This window comes from Cyclopterus lumpus, chromosome 5 (genome assembly GCF_009769545.1).
Source record: "Cyclopterus lumpus isolate fCycLum1 chromosome 5, fCycLum1.pri, whole genome shotgun sequence".
NCBI lineage: Eukaryota > Metazoa > Chordata > Actinopteri > Perciformes > Cyclopteridae > Cyclopterus > Cyclopterus lumpus.
Window position 1 is genome coordinate 11,881,668 of NC_046970.1, and position 20,703 is coordinate 11,902,370.

General features: G+C 39.1%; 2 protein-coding genes across 7 annotated transcripts; both read right to left on the bottom strand.

Moving 5' to 3' along the window:
- Nucleotides 1–374: 374 nt before the first annotated feature.
- On the bottom strand, nucleotides 375–5,231 carry zgc:113184 (uncharacterized protein LOC553745 homolog). Of its 6 annotated transcripts, none has more exons than XM_034533065.1 (5): nucleotides 5,105–5,231; nucleotides 2,476–2,610; nucleotides 2,307–2,389; nucleotides 2,019–2,165; nucleotides 375–1,901 (listed from the first exon to the last, which is right to left on the bottom strand). In XM_034533065.1, the coding sequence occupies exons 2-5, from the start codon at nucleotides 2,585–2,587 to the stop codon at nucleotides 1,725–1,727; spliced, it is 519 nt and encodes a 172-aa protein (XP_034388956.1). In that variant the 5' UTR covers nucleotides 2,588–2,610; nucleotides 5,105–5,231; the 3' UTR covers nucleotides 375–1,724. The 6 variants fall into 6 exon arrangements, with proteins under 6 accessions (XP_034388956.1, XP_034388953.1, XP_034388954.1 ...); XM_034533062.1 differs by adding an exon at nucleotides 3,714–3,768 and having other exon boundaries at nucleotides 2,019–2,389; nucleotides 5,105–5,228; XM_034533063.1 differs by lacking the exon at nucleotides 5,105–5,231 and adding exons at nucleotides 3,714–3,768; nucleotides 5,035–5,090 and having other exon boundaries at nucleotides 2,019–2,389.
- Nucleotides 5,232–11,961: 6,730 nt separating this feature from the next.
- Nucleotides 11,962–17,489, bottom strand: LOC117730957 (probable nuclear hormone receptor HR38). Its single transcript, XM_034533040.1, has 7 exons — nucleotides 17,337–17,489; nucleotides 14,992–15,833; nucleotides 14,184–14,313; nucleotides 13,775–13,938; nucleotides 13,406–13,608; nucleotides 13,136–13,314; nucleotides 11,962–13,035 (listed from the first exon to the last, which is right to left on the bottom strand). Exons 2-7 carry the CDS (start codon nucleotides 15,829–15,831, stop codon nucleotides 12,773–12,775), a joined length of 1,779 nt encoding a protein of 592 aa, XP_034388931.1. The 5' UTR covers nucleotides 15,832–15,833; nucleotides 17,337–17,489; the 3' UTR covers nucleotides 11,962–12,772.
- Nucleotides 17,490–20,703: the final 3,214 nt, after the last annotated feature.

Genomic DNA, 20,703 nt, shown 5'->3' on the forward strand with positions numbered 1-20,703 from the left:
CTCACACACACACACACACACACACACACACACACACACACACACACACACACACACACACACACACACACACACACACACCCTCCCTCGCTTGACTTTTAGATGGAGAAGTTACAATCCAAAAATCAAACAACCTCAAGCTTTTGTATGATGAAAACCACAAATGTTCACTGTTTTACTGTAGGTGTAATACAAAGTCATAAAAGTTTGAGTACAATGTGCTTAAAAAGTTAAATGTTATAATTAAGCTCTGCTTTTTTCTTGGAATAGCAGTGTCTATTGATTGGTCAGTCCATCCACCATTTTGGTCAAGACTGAAATAACACAACAATTATTTGATGGATTTGATGGATGAATGCTACTGAGTCCAATGATACATTGACTTTTCTTCTTGCGCCACCATGAGGACAACAGTTTTGTTTTTTATTGAAACAACAACTATAGAGTGGAGTGTCATGAAATTAGGTGGAGATATTCTTGGTCTCCAGAGGATGATCAAAAATGTCAGGTAACATTGTTGTTGATCTAACGTTTTGGTTTATTGTTGAATTCCTGCAAAGCTATTTGTGTTTATTGCTAATCAGCAACTGTTATAAGTTGACGCGCTAAACTATGCTAGTAAATATCAACATCAAAAGTTCAAAGCACTGCTGGCTGTAGACTCTTCTTGAGTCATATTGAATTTCACCTCCTTCACCACAGGACCAATTTAAAAGACATCTGGTCCGATGCTCAAACTGATGTTTATATGAAAGGTTCCTTTTATCTTTTTGATTACACAAGAGCATATTATCCATGTTGGTGTTCTGTACTGTGATTGTAAGAGCAACAGTCAATGTGGCAGCAGATGAAGGGTACATCTTTTAGTCTATTTTTAGCCCCTGTTTTCCTCAGTAACACAGAGCTGAGCAGCAGACAGCTGATTAGTTAAATGGCTGACAGCAAACATATAAAAAGCACCAGGAAGACTATTAATAGAATTAGAAAGTCTCTGCATATCTGCATTCAAATTTTAGATATTTCTTCAGATCTAGTCTGTGGAGTCTGCAAATTACAAAAAAGAAAAAGTAAAATAGATTTATGGGGGAACTATGCCCATTTACAAAATACATACAAAATATTCCTGTGGTCTAAGACAGTCCAAAGATGTTAGTAAACATGAACTCTCTCCCAAATCCCAAAACTGTAACAATACAAATTTTGAAATTTGAATCTAAACAAAGTTAAAGTTAGATAAATGTCCTTCCTGAACCCATTTAATGACAGGTCGGAAACAACAGCAAGGCGGAGCAGGATTGATTAACAAGGAAGCAGTCGATGTCCCACCACTTTTGCTATAAATTTATGGTGATTTCAGTTTTTATAATTATCTTTGTAATTATCTTTTTAAACAGTTACTTAAGATTATAAACACAACATTGTATCTCACTGTCCATTACTGTCATTGTTGGGTGAACTCAGCCTTTATAAATACATTATCTCAATACTTTCACATACAATTGAATCATGGGAAGTTTTCCACTCTTCCTTTTGCATCTCAGAGACAGAAAAGGATGCGAGTATCAGTCTCTGTTAATAAAGCAAACCGCTAAACTATATGATGAGTAAGTACATTTCAATGTTGTTTGAAAAGATCAGGTTAACCAAGTTACACAGGTTCCATGGCAGCATAACACATGAAGACACAAGTCAAATGTCAGTAGGAGAAGAACGTTCAGCTTAGTTTAGGTGACATGGGTGTAAAGGTGGCGTAGGAACTCTCCCCTGGTGGCAGCGTCTCCAGGGAAAACCGCCTGGCAGAACTCACAAACGTGAGACTGCAACACCACGTCTGACATCAGTAACTCGTCAGATGGATTCAGCAAGTCTCTAGGCAGGGAAGGACTGTCTGTCGAAGGCATCTGACACAAACAGAGAGGACAAGACATTGAGTTTTTTGAGGAAGACAAAAAAACAAGGACAGATTTGAGATTCCCTCACCACCACCGCTGGGATTTTAGTCCATTTAAGACACCTACCCCCACTGTGTGCTTTGTCCTGTCTCTGCTATGATGATTTGTGTGCCCCGGATGATTTGAGACACTGGAAGAGGCTCCTTGCCACCCCATGAAGTCCCAGCTTAACAGTGGTGTAACCATTTGCTCCAACGGCCCATCTTCCATTCCCTGACGAGGCACATCCACACAGAGCTTAGACATGTCTTCAGCGAGGAGATTAGAAAAAGTCCCCGCGTTTGGAGAGAGACGATCAACGCCACGCTGTGCTGCAGGGTTGCGTACTGTGAATGTCAGTTGGGGAGGCCTTACATGGAGAGATACAGCGAGTTCTTGGGTACACTGCACAGGGATGGACATCATATCAATCAGCTCTCCATTAGGAACAGCGTCACCTGCAGATAGAGAGTTTTAGGTGTGTTAAGTGAATCATAGCTGACTTGTTTATGAGAATTGGAATTACATTTTTTTTTATATGGACCTTGCCGTTTCTGCAGAGCGGTCGTGAGTTGATGGAGCAGAGCTGCCTGTCTCAGGCAAAGTGCCCTCAGCTGAAGAAACTGCTGGTACAGCTCACTGTATGCTTCCTCCATCTCACCAGCTCAGAGATCTGCAGCTAGTAAAAATAGAAAAGTTCATTTAAATAATACACTGACTGAGTATACAGATTGGTGGCATATAAGGAACAAGACTAAGAGTTTACAGCTAATCTCACAGCTCGGCTGACTCAGGGGTACAGCACAGCTTTGAGCTTAATGTAACGTCAGCATGAGAACACTCTCAAAATGACCACGGTAAGGAAATATTTTCCAGAGTCACCATCACAGCAGCCATTTTGACGTGTCGTTGCAGGGTAAACACAGATGTAATTAATAACAATAATTATGGCTCTGTTCCATTTAAGTGGGCTGGGGTACTGATACTGTGCATGCAGGCTCACTGGAATGATGGTGACACACTAAATCATCATTAATTACAATATAGTATTACTATATCCAGCTTACACACACACTTCACATCATATTCAGTTGATTTTTTAAATTATTTTATTTATTCAATCAACAGCTAAATTGGTAGAGCAGATTGTCCTTTATTCACAAAGTTGCCACTTCGATCCTCAGCTCCTACTGTCAGCATTTTAAAGTGTCCTTAACTGAGACACTGAACCCCTAGTTGGTCCCCGGGCACTTTACAGCAGCGCACTACCCCTAGTATATATTTCTTGTTTGTACCTCTATGTATGTGACGATTCTAATACATTATATTATATTTCCTTACAAGTCTAATTGCTTTTGCTTTTTTAAATTCTGCGGAAGAAATGCTGAAGCTTTTATTTATTGAGTTATTTGTTGGCCTATAATTGGCCTATTATTGAGTCCAAAATGCTGGAATCAGCTTTTAAACTATCAACCATGTGTATATTTTAATTATTATAACTATTACAGTATTTAAATCTATGGAGCAACACAACAACACATTTGTGACGGTAAAACCCGTTCTCCAGCTGAGGTCCCAGCCACAGTGACTGTAGCATCATTTTGTCCCTCATCGTTAACATTTTCTAACATTGAGCTAATGGAAAATGTTAACCATGAGGAAGCGGCTCTTGCAAACAGGGAAGTGAAAATTCTTTACCAGATAGGTCAGGCTCTGTTTTTGTGCTGTGCTATTTCTTTTAAAGATTTGAAAATATTGGACTGTCAGTGATTCTGTACTCACATTGCTCCACAATGTCGCTCCATCTTTGCTTTTAAAAGGTTTTAATGAGGAGTGTCTGAAGAAGATAGAATATAGAGGGCCAGAATGAAGAAGGTGTTTCATGTTTGCTATCCTAGGCATTCAGAAAAGGCATAATCTCTATCGACAATATTTTTTTTAAAAACTAGACAGCAACAGCAATTCTCTCCATGAAATGTGTGTTTTAGGCTATGGCTGCACCCCAACATATCAACACTGATACCTTTGTATATTGTAAAAGGCATGAAATGCGTTTTATAAATGTAATTATGTATTAGCGGCAACATTTGAAAGTAAAAGTACTAATAATGTGAGAATGAGCCCAGTAAAAATAATAATAATATTGCATTGATTATTTCTGACACAGTGTGTAAGCAACATTTTACTGCAGTAGTTGGTTCCGGTGAATTAAATTAATGATTTACTTTTTTTTGTTTAATCTCTACAAAATGCAGCATATTTATGGTATGTTTCTCCTGTTTGGATTGGATGCTTTCTAGGTTTAGTTTAGCCTATACTTATGTACCTGGGCAGGTGGTAGATTTTAATTAGATAGATAGATAGATAGATAGATAGATAGATAGATAGATAGATAGATAGATAGATAGATACTTTATTAATCCTGCAAGGGGAAATTGTTTTCCTACAGCAGCATTTATACATAGAAGTAAAGCAATATTAAATATAAAAATGCACAATTTGTAAAAGAAAATAGAATAGAATAATATTAAATATTAATTAATATTAATATTATTTAAATATTAAATTAACTAACAAAACAATAGTGCAAATATGTAACCAAACAAGCAAACGACAGTGTATCAGTTTTATAGTTGATGAGGCTGAGAAGGTCAAATCTAATTCACTTGAATGCAGAGGAAATTCAAATCCCAGATTAGATTTGTTCACCTTTCTTTAAGGGAAACATTTGTTATTAATTGCTAATTTTAGCCTATGTTGTTTTTATATAGACACATTTTGTTTCTATTTGCAGCAATTGTTTTTAAATTGTGATAATTCATTATACGGCCTCATCTCTGCCCAAAGAGATCTGCCTGATAAGCAGCTTCTTCTCAAGTAATGCCTCACAGAGTGGCCGGTATAAAAATGTCTCTTTTGTTTCCTTCCTTTTTTCCCAACTCTCATGGGAGTGTTGCATTTCCTTAGCTACTTTGTTTGTGGATATATTTTTGATACACAATCAGCTTCAACACGAGTAACTTTCTAGCCTCTATCCGACCTTACATGAATCGTAGTTGTGTAATATTCTCTGTAATGTGGAAATAAAGAGTCACACGTTTACCTTGTTTGCTCTGTTTCACTGGAAAATGCAAAACTCAAACCGAAATTATTTTTTATATACATGTACTTACCCTATAAGTCATCGATCATTCCAAACAGGAAGTGCATACGTAGTTACTGATGATGAGGATAAACCTTCCTCTGACCCGGCTGAACAAGGTCCGCATTTTACTACGATGACGTCTCAACTCAAACACGAGTTCATCTGCGTCAAACACACGCAAACTTGCAAAAGAATACTTCCTGTTTAACTGCCTTCAAAATAAAAGGCTAACACTTTCATGGACATGCGCCACACAATCTACACCCTGTTTCATATAATAATGTGGATTTTGTATATTTTATTTTGACAGTTAACTGCTCAGTACTGAATTTCTACCTTTTGTTTTAAAGCCCAAAAACATCTAAACTCTAGAATGTAAACTCCTATAAACCCTCCAAAATTACCTGTGATCTCCACAATGGTTGGTACGGTCATTAGTCATTAATGTTGCATACTTTTTGGTTATGAGCGAAATTATTACAAATATTTTATTTTATGGCACTGTCGATTAAAAGTTATTACAATTAATTCTGAAAGGATTTGTGTTAAAGATTTCATGGAAATCCATAAAATAGTTGTTGAGATAATTCACTTAGAGACATTGCTCTCCATGACAATCTCTAGTCATGTTTGGTCTATTCACTGTATGTGCGTGTGTGGCATTTTGAGTGTTCAGTCATGTGTTGACTGTAGCTGATATTAATTTAAAAATAGACCAACATTAAGTCAGCAGAGTCCTGCGGGTGGTAGACTGCAATACCATTCATCCACATAAGAGGAGCAGCAGTTTTTTGCCCTCAATGTCAACCCCTGACAGCTGAGCTCACAGCAGCACCTTGTGATCTTATGAGGGGTGCCAGCCCCCTTTGCTTCAGACTGGTTAAGCTCTATGTGAAGTATGGGCAGTCTTCATCTCTCTGATACTGAGTTGGGTCTTTGTCAAGTCGCTTCGCCTCAAAAGGATCCCTTTGTGTCATTGCCTTATTTTTAGCTGAAAAAAAACAGATACTAATTTGCAGTATTTGCTTTCTGCCTTGTTGTTGTTAAACATATTATCTGCTTGATGACCTGTAGTGATAATGCCAAATCTCCATTGATGTTTAACTCTGAGTAACTGTGGGCAAGAAACGTACATATGGTAACACTTTGATTTAAAGTGTAATTTTGTTGTATGAAATAAATATTAATATTACATATTCTTACTGGTACTTAAAGGATCTGTGTAAGAAATGTCTATTGGGATCAAAAGTCTTTTTTAGATGAATGTAGATAGGATTGCCAATCTTTGATATATGAGGAACTAATAAGGAACACAGGCTAGTCTTAGAGCATTTGTACGAAGGATACTATACAGCAACAGGAACAACGCATACACATCTGCCATGGAGTGGGCTAAGCATAATCTGTTAAAGACACATATATAAGTACATTGCTGCATAAATGGTTGATACGTTTCTTATCTTTCCAATATTTATTCTCCTTTTCTTTTAGCTTTCTACAACAAAACAGTTTACCCTATTGCCTTGTTGAGACCCATGTCGTAATTCTTGGGAATCTATACCCAGTACCTTTTCTTCCATTTTTTCTTAAATTCTTCAATGTCCTTCTCCAATAATATTGTTAACTAAATGTTTCCAGAACCTCCATTTTTGTTTCCCAGTAACATGCCCCATAGATTCCCAATATAACTTATTTCTCTTTTACCCTAAAACACCCAATTGTTACTCCCTTGTTCCCCTTTGTATAGTTTTCTTCCGACAAGCAGGAACTATTTTTAGTAAAAGAAATATGCCTATTGCTGTTGTCAAAATAAGTTGACAACAGTAAGAGGCAGCGACAAATGTATCATACAAATATATATAACCCTCATACTCTACTCGTCTTTACACCATTTTTAACAGCTGCTCATGTTTCCAAGGACATGTTTGATGCTTCATCACTTCCACAGCTCTTAAGAAGAAGCAAAGTGTCCAAACTGTGCAGGAAATGTTACTTTTCATGATTGTTATAAATCTAACAGGTTTACAAAACACATTACGTCTTTAGCATTCAGTGTTAATTGTTGGTTGATGCAGTTATTTATATATGTTGTACTTATACAAACAGCCTGTACTAGTTGCTAGTTTGCACCATGTGTTTGCTCTGACCTTGAACCCCACACACATAGACACGCACACACCCACACCCACACGCACGACCACACACACACACACACACACACATATACACACACACACCCACAGACACACACACACACGCACACACACACACAAATACACACACCACACCCTGTCAACCAGCCCCCTCCTCTAACGCTATCCCTGCACTTGATCTCTATGTGTGTGTCAGGGGGGTTGTCTTTGCTGTGAATAACTTCCAGGCATGCAGCCAGGAGCTGTCATCCACCAGTGCAACACTATCCATCCTGTCAATCTTGTTTTATAATTGTAACATTCTCATATTCTCTGGCTGAGCAGAGAGAAGTTTCCACATAAGAAACACACGCGCACACACACACACACACACACACACACACACACACACACACACACACCAAAACACACGCCTAACACACTCTGTGCTTCGCCAGCAGCATCTTTACAACTTATTGATCACATATTTAAAGGTGTACAGTATATTGAATTATACAATCAGTGATCTGTTCTTCCTTTTACTATAAATAAAAAGACTCAAAGCGAACAGAATACATGCTTAAACCTGGTACATGTTATTTATGAAACATATATATATTTCAAAGTATTTTAGGTGAAAAGCCATTTTCATTTTTCTCAGATGAAATGAAAACAGCACAATTATGGCTCTGAAGCATGTTATCTGTCTTTGAAATGCACCACTGAGCATCCAATTAATAAAGTCAATGCCCAAGGACACAACAAAGACAGGCATTAAATGTCCACTGAGCAAACAGGTTTCCACCATCCCTTCTTTTTACACCCCTCAGAATGATAATTCAGCCGGCTCACGATTCACTTATGAATTTAATCCTGAGGAGTCGAAGAGCTTAAGACGTGATGTGGGGCATACAGTTATCACAGGGATGGCATGAGCATTGACATCTGCCAACTCATTTATCACCGGACTCCCTTAGTGAGAGAGACAAGATCCAATTACAGAGGTTTCTAAGAGCTCAACAATGGCCTGCTATAAATACACTCACAGAGGGTTTTCCACAATCAACAGTACACCCATACACATACAAGAACTGTTGGAAAAAAGGCTGTAGGTGTGTCAATTAATGTGTGTTTGGATGAACATGGGAGACTCTGTGCTCATCACTGGAACTAAATTATCAGGGCAACCTTTTTTCACACAGCTTCATTTTTGTATTTATCTAAAGCAAAGTGAGGTATTCAGCTAAGATACTCTGTAGAATAAATAGTATTAATATCTTCAGAATGTTATGTGTACCTGTGTGTAAGTCCTTGTGCATTAAAATGTATAAAAGAGGGAGAAATTTGGAAAGGGAAACAAAGACGCCCCAATAGAGCACTAAAGAGAAAGTTATTTACAGCTCAATCCATCAATAGCTGACAGGTGCAGCATCCTCACAAACAAACCTATTAGCTTTCCGGCCTGCTGGAACAATATCCTCTCCAGCAATCAGCTGCTCTCACTCACACACACACACACACACACACACACACACACGCACACATGCTTCGCGCGTACACACACACACAAACATACACAAACACACACTCTTTGTGACAGGCCAATATGTACCAGTTTGATGACTTAATTGCTGAATTCTTTGAAATTGAGTAAAAGGAAAACAATGAAATTCACCAAATGAGCTTCTTTCATTTATCACTCTAAATGTATTCAATATTAAGTATCAGAGGTAAAAGTTATAATTTTAAAGAAAAATGTCTGTGTTAAATTATTATTATGCAGCATTGCATTTTAGCTATACCTGCCGCACGATTCTATAGACAAAAAAGATTGTTCGGTCCATCATTTTTGTCCAAACCAAAGTTTCTGGACAACTAATGGATGTATTATCTGTGACATTTTGTACACACATTCATTGTCCTCAGAGGATGAAGTCTACTGACTTTAATGATCACCTACCTATTTACAACTACATATGCCAGATGAATGTCCTGGAGTAAAACAATGGTTTCACAATTATAGTAAAGTACAAGAATAAAGGTAAACAATATTGCTTATTCCAGTTAAGTATAATAATGTTGCTTAAGTATTAATAAATGAACTTATTTACTTATTTTACAACCCACCATGTTTACAATTGTCAAGAAAATCCTGTCCTGCTGTTCTGTAGTGAAAATATTGGTAACATGATTTTAAAATCTCTCTTTTATAACCTAGTAGGTGGTTCAGAAGCAAAGCATAAAACCCTGAGCTCTGCATGTACGTGCAACAAATCACTACGACAAGTGAGCCACATATTAGTGGTCAGAACATAATGTCTCTTGTGTCCAGCGTGTAAAGCTACAGTTTGTTCGTGATGGGAGAGTGTTGCATGAGTGTTGCATAGGTCAAATGTTAAGGGGCCAATGGCAGCTCCATATGGTACCTTTCCACTTTTGGAAAAAAGATGGTGTCAAACAGTCAAAGGTGAGACACAGGGGAGTGTATTTTGAGTCTGGGTTTTGGGCTATGTGAAGAGGCAACATGTCGGACCTGTCATTGATATGTGACCATAAAGAATTAAAAGTCACAATAACTTTAAAAGGGATTAAACCAGTGGATAGTTCAGGTTATAAAAAGGATTTAGTTTGAACCAAAAGAACCCTCTGAACTAAATCCTCATGAAACCTTCTTATTAACTGTACTCATCTGCTGGTCATATTACATCTTACTTGGACAGCATGCTTGCCATTTTGTAACATAATGAAAAATTCAATACAAGCTAGCTTTCATATTGCCGCCTCCTCTTTTCTCCCCTCTTCCCTTTTTTCCACTCTGTCTGCCAACACCAAAATCCAGATGACCGGAACGTGGTGTACAGTAGGATCGAGTATCGAGCGGCTGAATGTAGTCGGTGCTGCAGTCTGCTCTGGCTGAGAGTGGCACGGTGTCAACTTCCCTATGGTCAAGGATGTTGCCAACATTAACGCCATGTGTGACCGAACAACACAGACTCTGTGAAAAGGATATGAAGGACTACTTTTGGTCACTTTTCATCACATCATTATATAACATATGTAACAAGCTGCAGCCCAGTGAGTGCTGCATTAAATAAAGGCTAACAGCAACCGACTGCAGACATTTTCTAAACTCTTTGTAAAGTATAGTTTTTTTTCTCCCAACAGAGCCCATTAAAAGACCAAAATCAATTAATAGATTTAATAATCTATATCAGCCTCTGTCAGGCTTGTTTAAACAGTTTAAACTAAATTCTGATGTCAGCATGTTAGCTGGTGCAGAACAGATATGCTAACATGCTAATGTTAAACCATCTTAGTTCAGCATGTCGGCATGCTAACATTTGGTCATTTCTGCAAAACACTAATGGCAGCCGGGGCTGATGATGATGTATTTAGTTTTTCAGCTATTTTATGAAAATTCTGAACTGGTGATAGTGCTAAAGATTAAAAGTTAGTTATTCCAATTAAACCTGAAGGGTTGGCCATGAATGGCTGTGCCAAATTGCATGGCAGTACACCCAACAGATGTTGAGACATTTCTGGCTAAACCACAAATATTAACCTTGTGGTGGCGCTAAAGGAAAAGTCTGCGAGGAATGAATGTTTGAACTAAAATGTTGTTACAATCTTCTGATTAATAAGTCACTTTGTTACACTGGGTGACATATTCCTTCATTATGTTGAACCTGGGCACTGCAGTTTATTTTAGTTGATCTCACAGTTTTGCTGCATTAGCATAACAAATCTGCAGCTAAAATGGTCTCCATAAAATAAGTAATGTACTCCTGTTTCAGAAACATTTGCTAAAAGCAACAGTCCAACTGTTTTTGGAAATGATTGCTTTTATATTTTATTTTTTGTATTATCATATATATTGGTGAGCTGTTTTTAAAGAGGTTTAAAAGGTCTACTATTTAATATGCACTGAACATTGCAAGGCCAAGAGTGCTGACAGCGTTGACTGGTTGGGACTAATCATTGTCATGAAATCTGTATAGAAATGATAGATTTGTTGAAATCAAAAGATAGAACATTGCCAGTCTTATCCTCAAACTATTTTTGAAAGCCAATGTTTCCAAAAAATGAATATAAAATATACACTGTCACCAACAAATGGAACACAATTGTTTTGAGAGAAATTGTCCTTAAAAACTCAATTTCCCAATAAAAGAATATTCAAGAGGAAACCAAATATATATTTGAAGAGACAGAGTAGAAAGTATAATCTCACAAACATGGCATAAGTCAGTAATGTATTTTCAAAAATGTTTTTAATATCAAATATTCTCTTTCATTTTACGAAAGCCCTGGCAGTATTTTTCAAAGTCCACACACACACATACGTCCCAAACAATAGACATAAAGTAGGAGAAAGAAGGGTTTGAACACTGTTTGGGTAAGTGTTCTTAGCTGCTCATCTTCTCATCACATTTGTGATTCCTTAAGAAATTTCTTCAGTTCATTTGGAGATGCAAAGTACTTGTTGATCCTAAACCACCTGTCAGCCCTTGATGTCTTCCCAGTTTAGCAGTGCGAGGTCTAAGTTGAAGTAGTGTTTTTTAACAATCACTTGCCTCAGGCACTTCATATCTGGCACTGACCGGAAATCATATTCAAATAATGATTAAATGTTGATGGTGACACTGAAATTGATTATTTCACATGTGTAATAAATCAGTGTATTGCTGTATGTGATATTTGGAATGAAAATTAAGTTACTGTCACGTATTATGGTTGAAAGAGTGAGGCTTGATAAAAGGCACTTTGAATTTAGTAAATTTTTGTTCACAATGTGTGTTGTTACAGGGACATGCAGTTCAACGGTAACTGCCAGCATCAGTCTTTACAAGTTGTTGCAAAATGGCAGCATGGAGTTATGGCAGAACATTTGCTTAGCTTAAGGCAATAAGGTTTTTGAGTGGTAGTATCAAAATAGAAGTAAACTTTGGTCCGAGACCTTCCACAGGAGCACAACTAGGACTAGAACTATCTTTTGCGATACAAAAGAAATTAGTAAATATATCCCTTTTGAAAATAAGGACTCCACAGTTCTTTAAAGAAACAGGACATATGATTCTGCCTGCCTGTTTCTACTAAATAGTCTACTATCTCAGCTTCTTAGTGGGGTCAAAAAGCAACTTTAAACACGGTTTTCTTTAAGAGAGTGTTTTTCTTTTGATTTTAGGAAAAGCTGAGTATGTAACACTGCATTGCATCTCCCCAAATATCCATGGCTTACTAGCTGCATAGCAACACAACATTCACACATCCAGCACAGCAATAAAGTCAGTTTACAAATGCACACAAAAATATGTATGAACAGTGTCCTGTCCTGTTTCATTGAACTGAAATACATCTTGATGCGGTATTCACATATGTACCATAATCCTTTTTTAAACTTAATGTTAGAAAAATAATGGTCTCTTGAACAATGTCAGACATTTGTCAGCACGCAAATCAGTGTGATAGAAGGAGGTTCACCAGTAGAGTTCAATGATAAAACCTCACATTTGGTGATTTGAGTCTATCATTTTTACAAATAACACATTTGTGCTCATGCTTTTTCAGAATGGCAGAGTATCCATGAAGATTTTTTCCACTATTGGTGGAGGAGGGACCAGGTCCTCTAGTTTCAGGTAGAAGATGCGCTGTAGGCCCTGTGTGCACAGAGTCCTCAGTTCGGGGAGTTTGCCAAGAAGACGAGAAAGATAGTTGGGCTGGGTCCAACTCGCTTCTGAGCCGTTTCCGCTCATATGTTCCCTTAAACATGTGATGAGATGAGTCTGAAAGTCCTCGACCCGTTTGGGCTCTTTGAGGCCATGGCGATCTAGATGCAAAAAATATATTTATGAGAAACACATAATATAAATATACACATCAAATACCGAGAGATTCACTGTAATGAGAAGTAAAACAGAGGCTCTCACCAGTGATAATAACTAACGCTGCAAGACAGGCAAACAAGGAGACATCTAAGTTCATGCGGTGAAGGCTCTGGGAGAAATCCATAATGGAGTCAATCCAGTCACCAAAACTGCGAACACACTGCAGTCGGTGGAGGACCAAACCGTTACAGAAGATCAGCTTGTCCTTCTCTGGATTTGACCTATTGGGTTTCAAACCAATAGTACAATCAGCATTAGTCTTCTGAAATATTAGTTAAGATGATATTTTTTTTTACTGTAAAAGAAGCAGACCTGTATGCTAGTCGCAGAATGAAGAGTTCAACAAAAGCTGATTCAAGGAGCAGCTCCTGGTCCTCTGTGCAGAAATCTGTAAATCCTGGGATGGTTTCAGCCCAGTTTCTTATTACATCCAAAGCACCTGTCAGCAAGTCATAAAACTGCTGGATATCACCGGCTTCCTCCTTTTCTTTCAGGTTGACCACGGTCTCCTGGTACTGAGGAAAAAGAGAGGGGTTGGGTCAATGCTACTGAAGAGAACTGTAAATACCATGAATGAAATGTTTACTGTCCACATGTTCATTCTACCTCCTGTGTTGAGTTAATTGTTGAGGATCTGATTGTACAGATGAGCTCTGAATTGCTGCAAGTTTCGAGATTTACCTTGGAGTAGTCGAGCTTTCCAATGGTTGGGTTTGAGTCTAGATGAGCCCTGACAAGAGAGGCTACAATGTTGACACTGGGGGTTGTGGATGAAGCCTCGGCCACAGCCTTGGGTTTGGAGGGGAGACGACCCCGGCGACCTTTTAGGCCGTCTGTGCGAACAACTAAGACAGGGACAGAAAACAGGAGCACTTGAAGGACACGTTTGTGACGCTCATATGGTCATTGCTTCTACCTGCAATTTAAAAAAACAACTGATGTATCCGTTTTTCCTTTTCTGCAGCTGGCTCTCAGGCTCTGCTTACATACTGTATGTTTGTCATTCCTAGCTTTAGTTTCACAAGACTGTCATTGCAAACCCCAGTTTATCATACATTAGTCACTGAAAGTGAGTCTGACATTGCATTACCTTCTTTTACCATTCCCACAACAAGACATTTCTGGAAACGACAAAACTGGCAGCGGTTTCTCCTCCTCTTGTCCACAGGACAGTCTTTATTGGCGAGGCACACATATTTTGCATTTTTCTGTACAGTTCGCTGTCAAACAAGGAAAAAAACATTACTATGGGCAAACATAAAATAAATCTGCATACGGTCTAATGTAGGCTTCAATCAGTAGTGTAGTCCGACCAATGGTGTATTTTTTAGCCTGATACCGATATACACATTTTGAGATCTCAAAAAGTCCAATAATAATACTTTACTCTAAAAAATTGGACTTGTGACCAAGATATTTACTTTGTGATACTTTTAAATTGGTCAATGCTGTCTGTTGGACAAACGGTATGGTGTCACTATTTCTAAACCATCTCAAACATAGCTTTGATGTTTTGTACTGTAATGGCTCATTACTTATACCAATATATGCAATATGCTATTATCAGCCAATTTCAATCAGACTCTAGTCTGACTCACCAGGATGTAGACTGTAGGTGTAAGTCTGCCATTGGCCATGGATCTGATGCTGCATTCTCCTAAACTTCATTTATCTGTGATATCTATTTTGCAACTGCACCGTCGCTGTATCCTGTGCTTAATGTTGTTTGGTTTGAGGAAATACAGACAAGCTAGAGCGTTTTTTCCCCGATGCCAGAAAGGTAATGTGTGGAGCCAGACCTTTATTTAGCGCTGACACAGCGGTGTGGAGATAGGTCTGGCTATGTAAGACTAATCAGGCTCTACTCAGTAGAATACACCTACTGTTCAGCTATTTACCTTGAAGAAACCTTTGCAGCCCTCACAGGTGCGGACTCCATAGTGCTGACAGGATGCATTGTCACCACAAACTGCACAGCGGCCCTCACTGGATCCTGAGTTGTGGGTTTTAGGAGACGTCATGGCCTCCTCCACTATCCTGGGGCTTTCGAGGGGTCCATGCTCCAGGGACATGGGTGGACAATGATGTGGAGAGACATGCTGCTGAGTAGGCAGGAAGAAATGTTCATCATGTCCTGGCTGAGCGTCCTGATGCTGCCCTAGGGGAGAATGCTGCTCTGGTCCGGGGCTGCCAAAGGTGAAAAAGGAGAGCTGCTGGGCCATGGCACACTTATCTGCCATAGAGGATGGGGGGGCTGAGGGGTAGGGGCTGAAAGGGGAATCCCACACAGGTGCAGACTGGGCCTGAAAGCCTGATGTTGGAGGGGAAGCAGTGGCATAAACTGGGCTGCCATAGTAGTCAGAGCCACATGACGATAGTGTTTCATCAAGGCAGCTCAGCGCAAAGGAGCCTGGGTAACAGCCATACACCTGAAGATCATCCAGCTTGAAAGGTTGGCTTTGCATCTGAGGGCAGGAGCTTTCAGCTACCGCAGCGTGGCTGAATGAAACTGTAGAGGTGGGAGGGGAGGTGGTAATCTTGCAGGAATAAGCATCAAACTCCCCGACATAGCCATTTCCCACCAAGGTATTGATGCTGGGCAACGAAGATGTAGACAGCTGGTCATTTTGGCCACTGATGTCCATCACCAGTTTGGCACTGAGGTCAGGGTTTAAGAACTCAGAGCTGAAGTAGTTGTCATGCAGCAGGGATGCATACTGTGTTTGTACACAGGGCATTGCTAGAACAGAGAACAGACACAATTAGACTGTTATTGTCTATGTTATATAAATGCTGTTTATATTGATATCTACTAGATGTCTTAATACTTTATAAATATTATATATTTTATGGAAGTAACTGTATTGTAAAATAATTAATCACTTGGAATATCTCGGGCTGAAAGGGTTTTGTCGACCTAAACATATGTATGTGGTACAGTAATGCATGCAATGAAGTTCAGACATCCCAATACATTCGATATTTGTTGAGGTCAGCGTTTTCTAATCAGTCCTCTATAACCTTCCAAACAGGAGCTTACTTTAACACCTTTAACGCACAAGGTCTCATTTCCTATGCCATTTCTCTAGCTTGAGGACCAATCAATCAACTTTAGAAAATGCAGAGGGAGATCCAGTGAAGCAATCAGATATCATCGGATATTGTGTTACTGGCTGTTAATGCTTTGAAAACCTCCTTCATTGGAGGGCAATCCTCTTTCACAGGGACTGTACCAGGGAGTGTTGCTGGATTGAATTTCACGGTGGGCTGAATGCCAGCTGAAATAGGAAAAGGTGGCAAAGCCTGTTTGTGTGTGTGTGTGTGTGTGTGTGCGTGTTTACATGTGCAAACTTCCTCACTCTGGGGTTTTCAATACAAAAATGATACACATTAAGGGTGTGGACTTAACACACATTGTTAAATTATACACAAACTTACATACAAACTTACACACTACTCAAGTGTGCAACGTGTGTTTTAAGTCCTATTAATATACTCTATACGTCTTCTTGTATATCAACGGTAATAGACCAACACATAAAACATACATGTGGAATCATGTTAAGTCATTAAGATGAAAACATATTGTCGTAAACGCTGAGCTATTAATCTCAAAATATAGATCAGACAGCTGATAAAACTGTAAGAATAGTACAGTTGCAAACTTATTATTTGTACTAGCAGGATTCACTCGTGACAAAATATCCCCTCTTTTAACAATTGCCCTATCCATAATAATAAAGTTCCACACGGTTGCTCAAGTTTATTAGGTAGGCCTACACCTATAGCTAAAACTAATGCTCTAGCAGAATGGCGTTGATTCAACTTTATGGTAATTTTGGATGATGTTGTGTGTTCTGCTAGTTTGGTGTTGGTAATATGTTGTCCACTATATCAATGAGGGTAGTCTAGTTGAGTTCATAACAAATAGTATCAACATAACTGACCATTATAATCATAAAAGGAAGATTTGCATGGATGTTGTATTAGACAGCATTAGCTTTTGCTAGTTGTACCTAACCAACTTGCAACTGGTTGTATTGCTCTGGCTGCTACTCAAAGAGGAAGGCTGAGGCACATATGACATCTTCAAACATTATTTTCTTCATCAAACTAACTTAAGTAAAAGAGCCTATATTATCACGGAAGTAGCTTTAATGAAGGATAAAGGCAAACATATCTATCTAAAATCAGCATTAATGTCCCACCCTGAATAAATAAATATAGAAACATGAAAACTCACCTGGTTCATGTAAATATCCAGATTTTTAAGCTTTTCATTTATTCCAAACGAGTGGAACTGATGAATGTCACCTCTGCCAGCTGCTTTCAGCACACACACTCATTCAAACACTCTCACACACACATACTGGGTCAGACCAACGCAGGAGGATCCATACACGCTTGTTTTATTTTGGCTGCGTCGACAAAAGGCGGGGTCAATGCCCAAAGATGGTGAACAGGGCGGTGGAACGTTCCGGGTCGCGAGCCAATCAGCGTGGTCGATACACAGACGTTCTTCCGTGTGACGCACGAACGGGATTCCATTGACGCAAGAGCCGAGGGAACGTGCGTTCTAAATATAAACCGACAATGACAGCGGCGCTCACATGGGGCTATTACTGGATGAAAAATGCTAAAAATAGCGGTAGTTTGGAGGTGCAGATGTTATATAGATAGTTTATAGATGTAATACACGTTTACAACAGGAAGGTGTGTTATCTCTAGGCTGACCAGGAAACACCTGTATGTTTTTTCATGAAATTAGATATTTGTTGTCACAGAATGGCTAGAAACTCCCTACTCTGGCATCTTTCAATTAAACTCGGGGGAAAAAGGTACCACGAGTACACGTTTACATTTACTATTCACATTATAAACATCAGCAAAACAATATGGACTCAGAATAGACATGTTAACGTCTTTATTTAATTAATGTGGAATCGGTGTGTACTTATGCCAAGACAATGTCGGACACCGTAGTTTTCTCTGGCCCTCTCCCCAATCTGATCAATGATGACATGTATCATCATGACGGATGTCGTCATTCAACCGCTGGTTGTCCAGGTGGTGCCCAGCAAACAATGTGGGCTACATAGATAACTGGCAGACTTTCTGGGGAAAGCCTGATCTGATGAGTCGAGACGGCATTCATCCCACTTGGGATGGAGCGCGTCTCATTTCTGCAAACATGGCCAAGTTGATTAGCTTATTCCATGACCCAGAGTTCAGATCAGGAAGCAGAAGCAGAGTTGTAGTCTTCCACCCATCTCTGCACTTCCATTCGAGCAGTTACCCACCCTTAACCTTAACTCTATAGAGACTGTGTCTGTCCCACGGCCACTTAAATTAATTAAATCAAAAGTAACCAGAAGAGGAGTCATACAAAATAACCTCACACAGGTTAACATCACTACTGCAACAGTGCAACAAAACAGGATAATTAAATGTGGACTCCTAAATATTAGATCTCTGTCATCTAAAGCTGTATTAGTAAATGATTTAATATCAGACAATCACATTGATTTATTATGTCTTACTGAAACCTGGCTGAGCCATGATGAATATGTCAGCCTAAATGAATCAACTTCTCCAAGCCATATTAATACTCACATTCCTCGAGGCACCGGCCGAGGAGGTGGAGTAGCAGCCATCTTTGACTCAAGCCTATTAATGAATCCTAAACTTAAACTAAACTACAACTCATTTGAAAGCCTTGTTCTTAGTCTTTCACATCCAACCTGGAAAACATTACAGCTAATCCTATTTGTTATACTGTACCGGCCTCCAGGTCCATATTCAGAATTTATATCTGAATTTTCAGAGTTTTTATCAAGTTTAGTCATTAAAACTGATAAGGTTATTATTGTAGGAGATTTTAATATTCATGTGGATATTGATAATGATTGCCTTAGTACTGCATTTATCTCATTGTTGGACTCGATTGGCCTCTGTCAGAGAGTACAGAAACCCACTCACTGCTTTGGCCACACCCTCGATCTTGTTCTTGCATATGGCATTGACATTGAGCATTTGGAGGTCTTCCATCAGAACCCTCTTCTGTCAGACCATTACCTCATAACCTTTGAGTTTATACTCCCGGAGTATACACCGTTAGTCAAAAGTTTCTACACCAGATGTCTAACTGACAGTGCTGTAGCTAAATTTAAAGAAGCGATTCCTTCTGCATTTGATTCAATACCACGTCTCAATGTGACGGAGGACTCCTGTGCTAACTTTAGTCCGTCCCAGATTGATCATCTTGTCGATAGTGCTACAGGCTCACTGAGAATGACACTAGACTCGATAGCCCCACTGAAGAAAAAGACAGTGAGGCAAAGGAGGTTTGCTCCCTGGTATAACCCTCAGACCCGCGACCTAAAGCAAACTTCACGAAAGCTCGAAAGCATATGGCGTTCCACCAATCTGGAAGAATCACGCTTAGTTTGGCGAGATAGTCTTAAAACATATAAAAAGGCTCTCCGTAATGCCAGAGCAGCCTATTACTCATCAGTAATAGAGAAAAATAAGAACAACCCCAGGGTTCTCTTTAGCACTGTAGCTAGGCTGACAGAGAGTCACAGCTCTGTGGAGCCGTGTATTCCTATAGACCTCAGTAGTAATGACTTCATGAACTTCTTCAATGAAAAGATTTTAACTATTAGAGGCAAGATTGATGATCTCTTGCCCTCAACTACTGCCAATCTGTCATCAAGAGGAGTGGCCTTGGAAACGGCTGTATGCCCTGGTGTATATTTGGATAGCTTTTCTCCCATTAACCTAGACCAATTGTCCTCAACGGTTTCTACTTCTAAACCGTCTACCTGTCTCTTAGACCCCATCCCAACAAGGCTGCTTAAAGACGTGTTGCCTTTAATTGGCACCTCTCTGCTGGATATTGTTAATGTGTCTTTGCTAACAGGGCATGTACCACATTCCTTCAAAGTAGCTGTAATTAAACCTCTCCTGAAAAAGCCCACTCTTAATCCAGAGGTGTTGGCTAACTACAGACCGATATCTAACCTTCCCTTCCTCTCTAAGATCCTTGAGAAAGTAGTCGCAAATCAGTTGTGCGACTTCGTACATCAGAATAGTTTATTTGAGGAGTTTCAGTCAGGATTTAGAAAGCACCACAGCACAGAGACAGCACTGGTGAAGATTACAAATGACCTCCTAATTGCATCAGATAAAGGACTCATCTCCGTACTTGTATTATTAGACCTTAGTGCTGCGTTCGACACCATTGATCATGACATCCTATTACAGAGACTGGATCAGTCGATTGGCATTTCAGGTACAGCACTAAGTTGGTTTAAATCCTATTTATCAGATCGATCTCAATTTGTATTTGTAAACGATGAAGCCTCAATGACCACCAATGTTAATCACGGAGTTCCACAAGGTTCTGTGCTTGGACCAATTTTATTTACCTTATATATGCTTCCTTTGGGCAATATTATCAGGAAACACTGCATAAACTTTCATTGCTATGCAGACGATACTCAATTATATCTATCGATCAAACCAGAGGAGACCAACCAGCTTGCTAAAATTCAAGAATGTCTTAAAGACATAAAATCATGGATGACCTGCAACTTCCTGATGTTAAA

Excerpts from the sequence above, each read along its gene's own strand:
- LOC117730957 (XM_034533040.1), bottom strand. The coding sequence starts at position 15,831 with ATGCCCTGTGTACAAACACAGTATGCATCCCTGCTGCATGACAACTAC. Across the intron at positions 13,939-14,183 it reads TGTGGGAATGGTAAAAGAAG|TTGTTCGCACAGACGGCCTA; the intron begins GTAATGCAATGT and ends TCCCTGTCTTAG. Across the intron at positions 13,315-13,405 it reads ATTCTGCGACTAGCATACAG|GTCAAATCCAGAGAAGGACA; the intron begins GTCTGCTTCTTT and ends GAAACCCAATAG.
- zgc:113184 (XM_034533061.1), bottom strand. The coding sequence starts at position 2,587 with ATGGAGGAAGCATACAGTGAGCTGTACCAGCAGTTTCTTCAGCTGAGG. Across the intron at positions 2,390-2,475 it reads CGCTCTGCAGAAACGGCAAG|GTGACGCTGTTCCTAATGGA; the intron begins GTCCATATAAAA and ends CTCTATCTGCAG. Across the intron at positions 1,902-2,018 it reads GGACAAAGCACACAGTGGGG|ATGCCTTCGACAGACAGTCC; the intron begins GTAGGTGTCTTA and ends TGTTTGTGTCAG.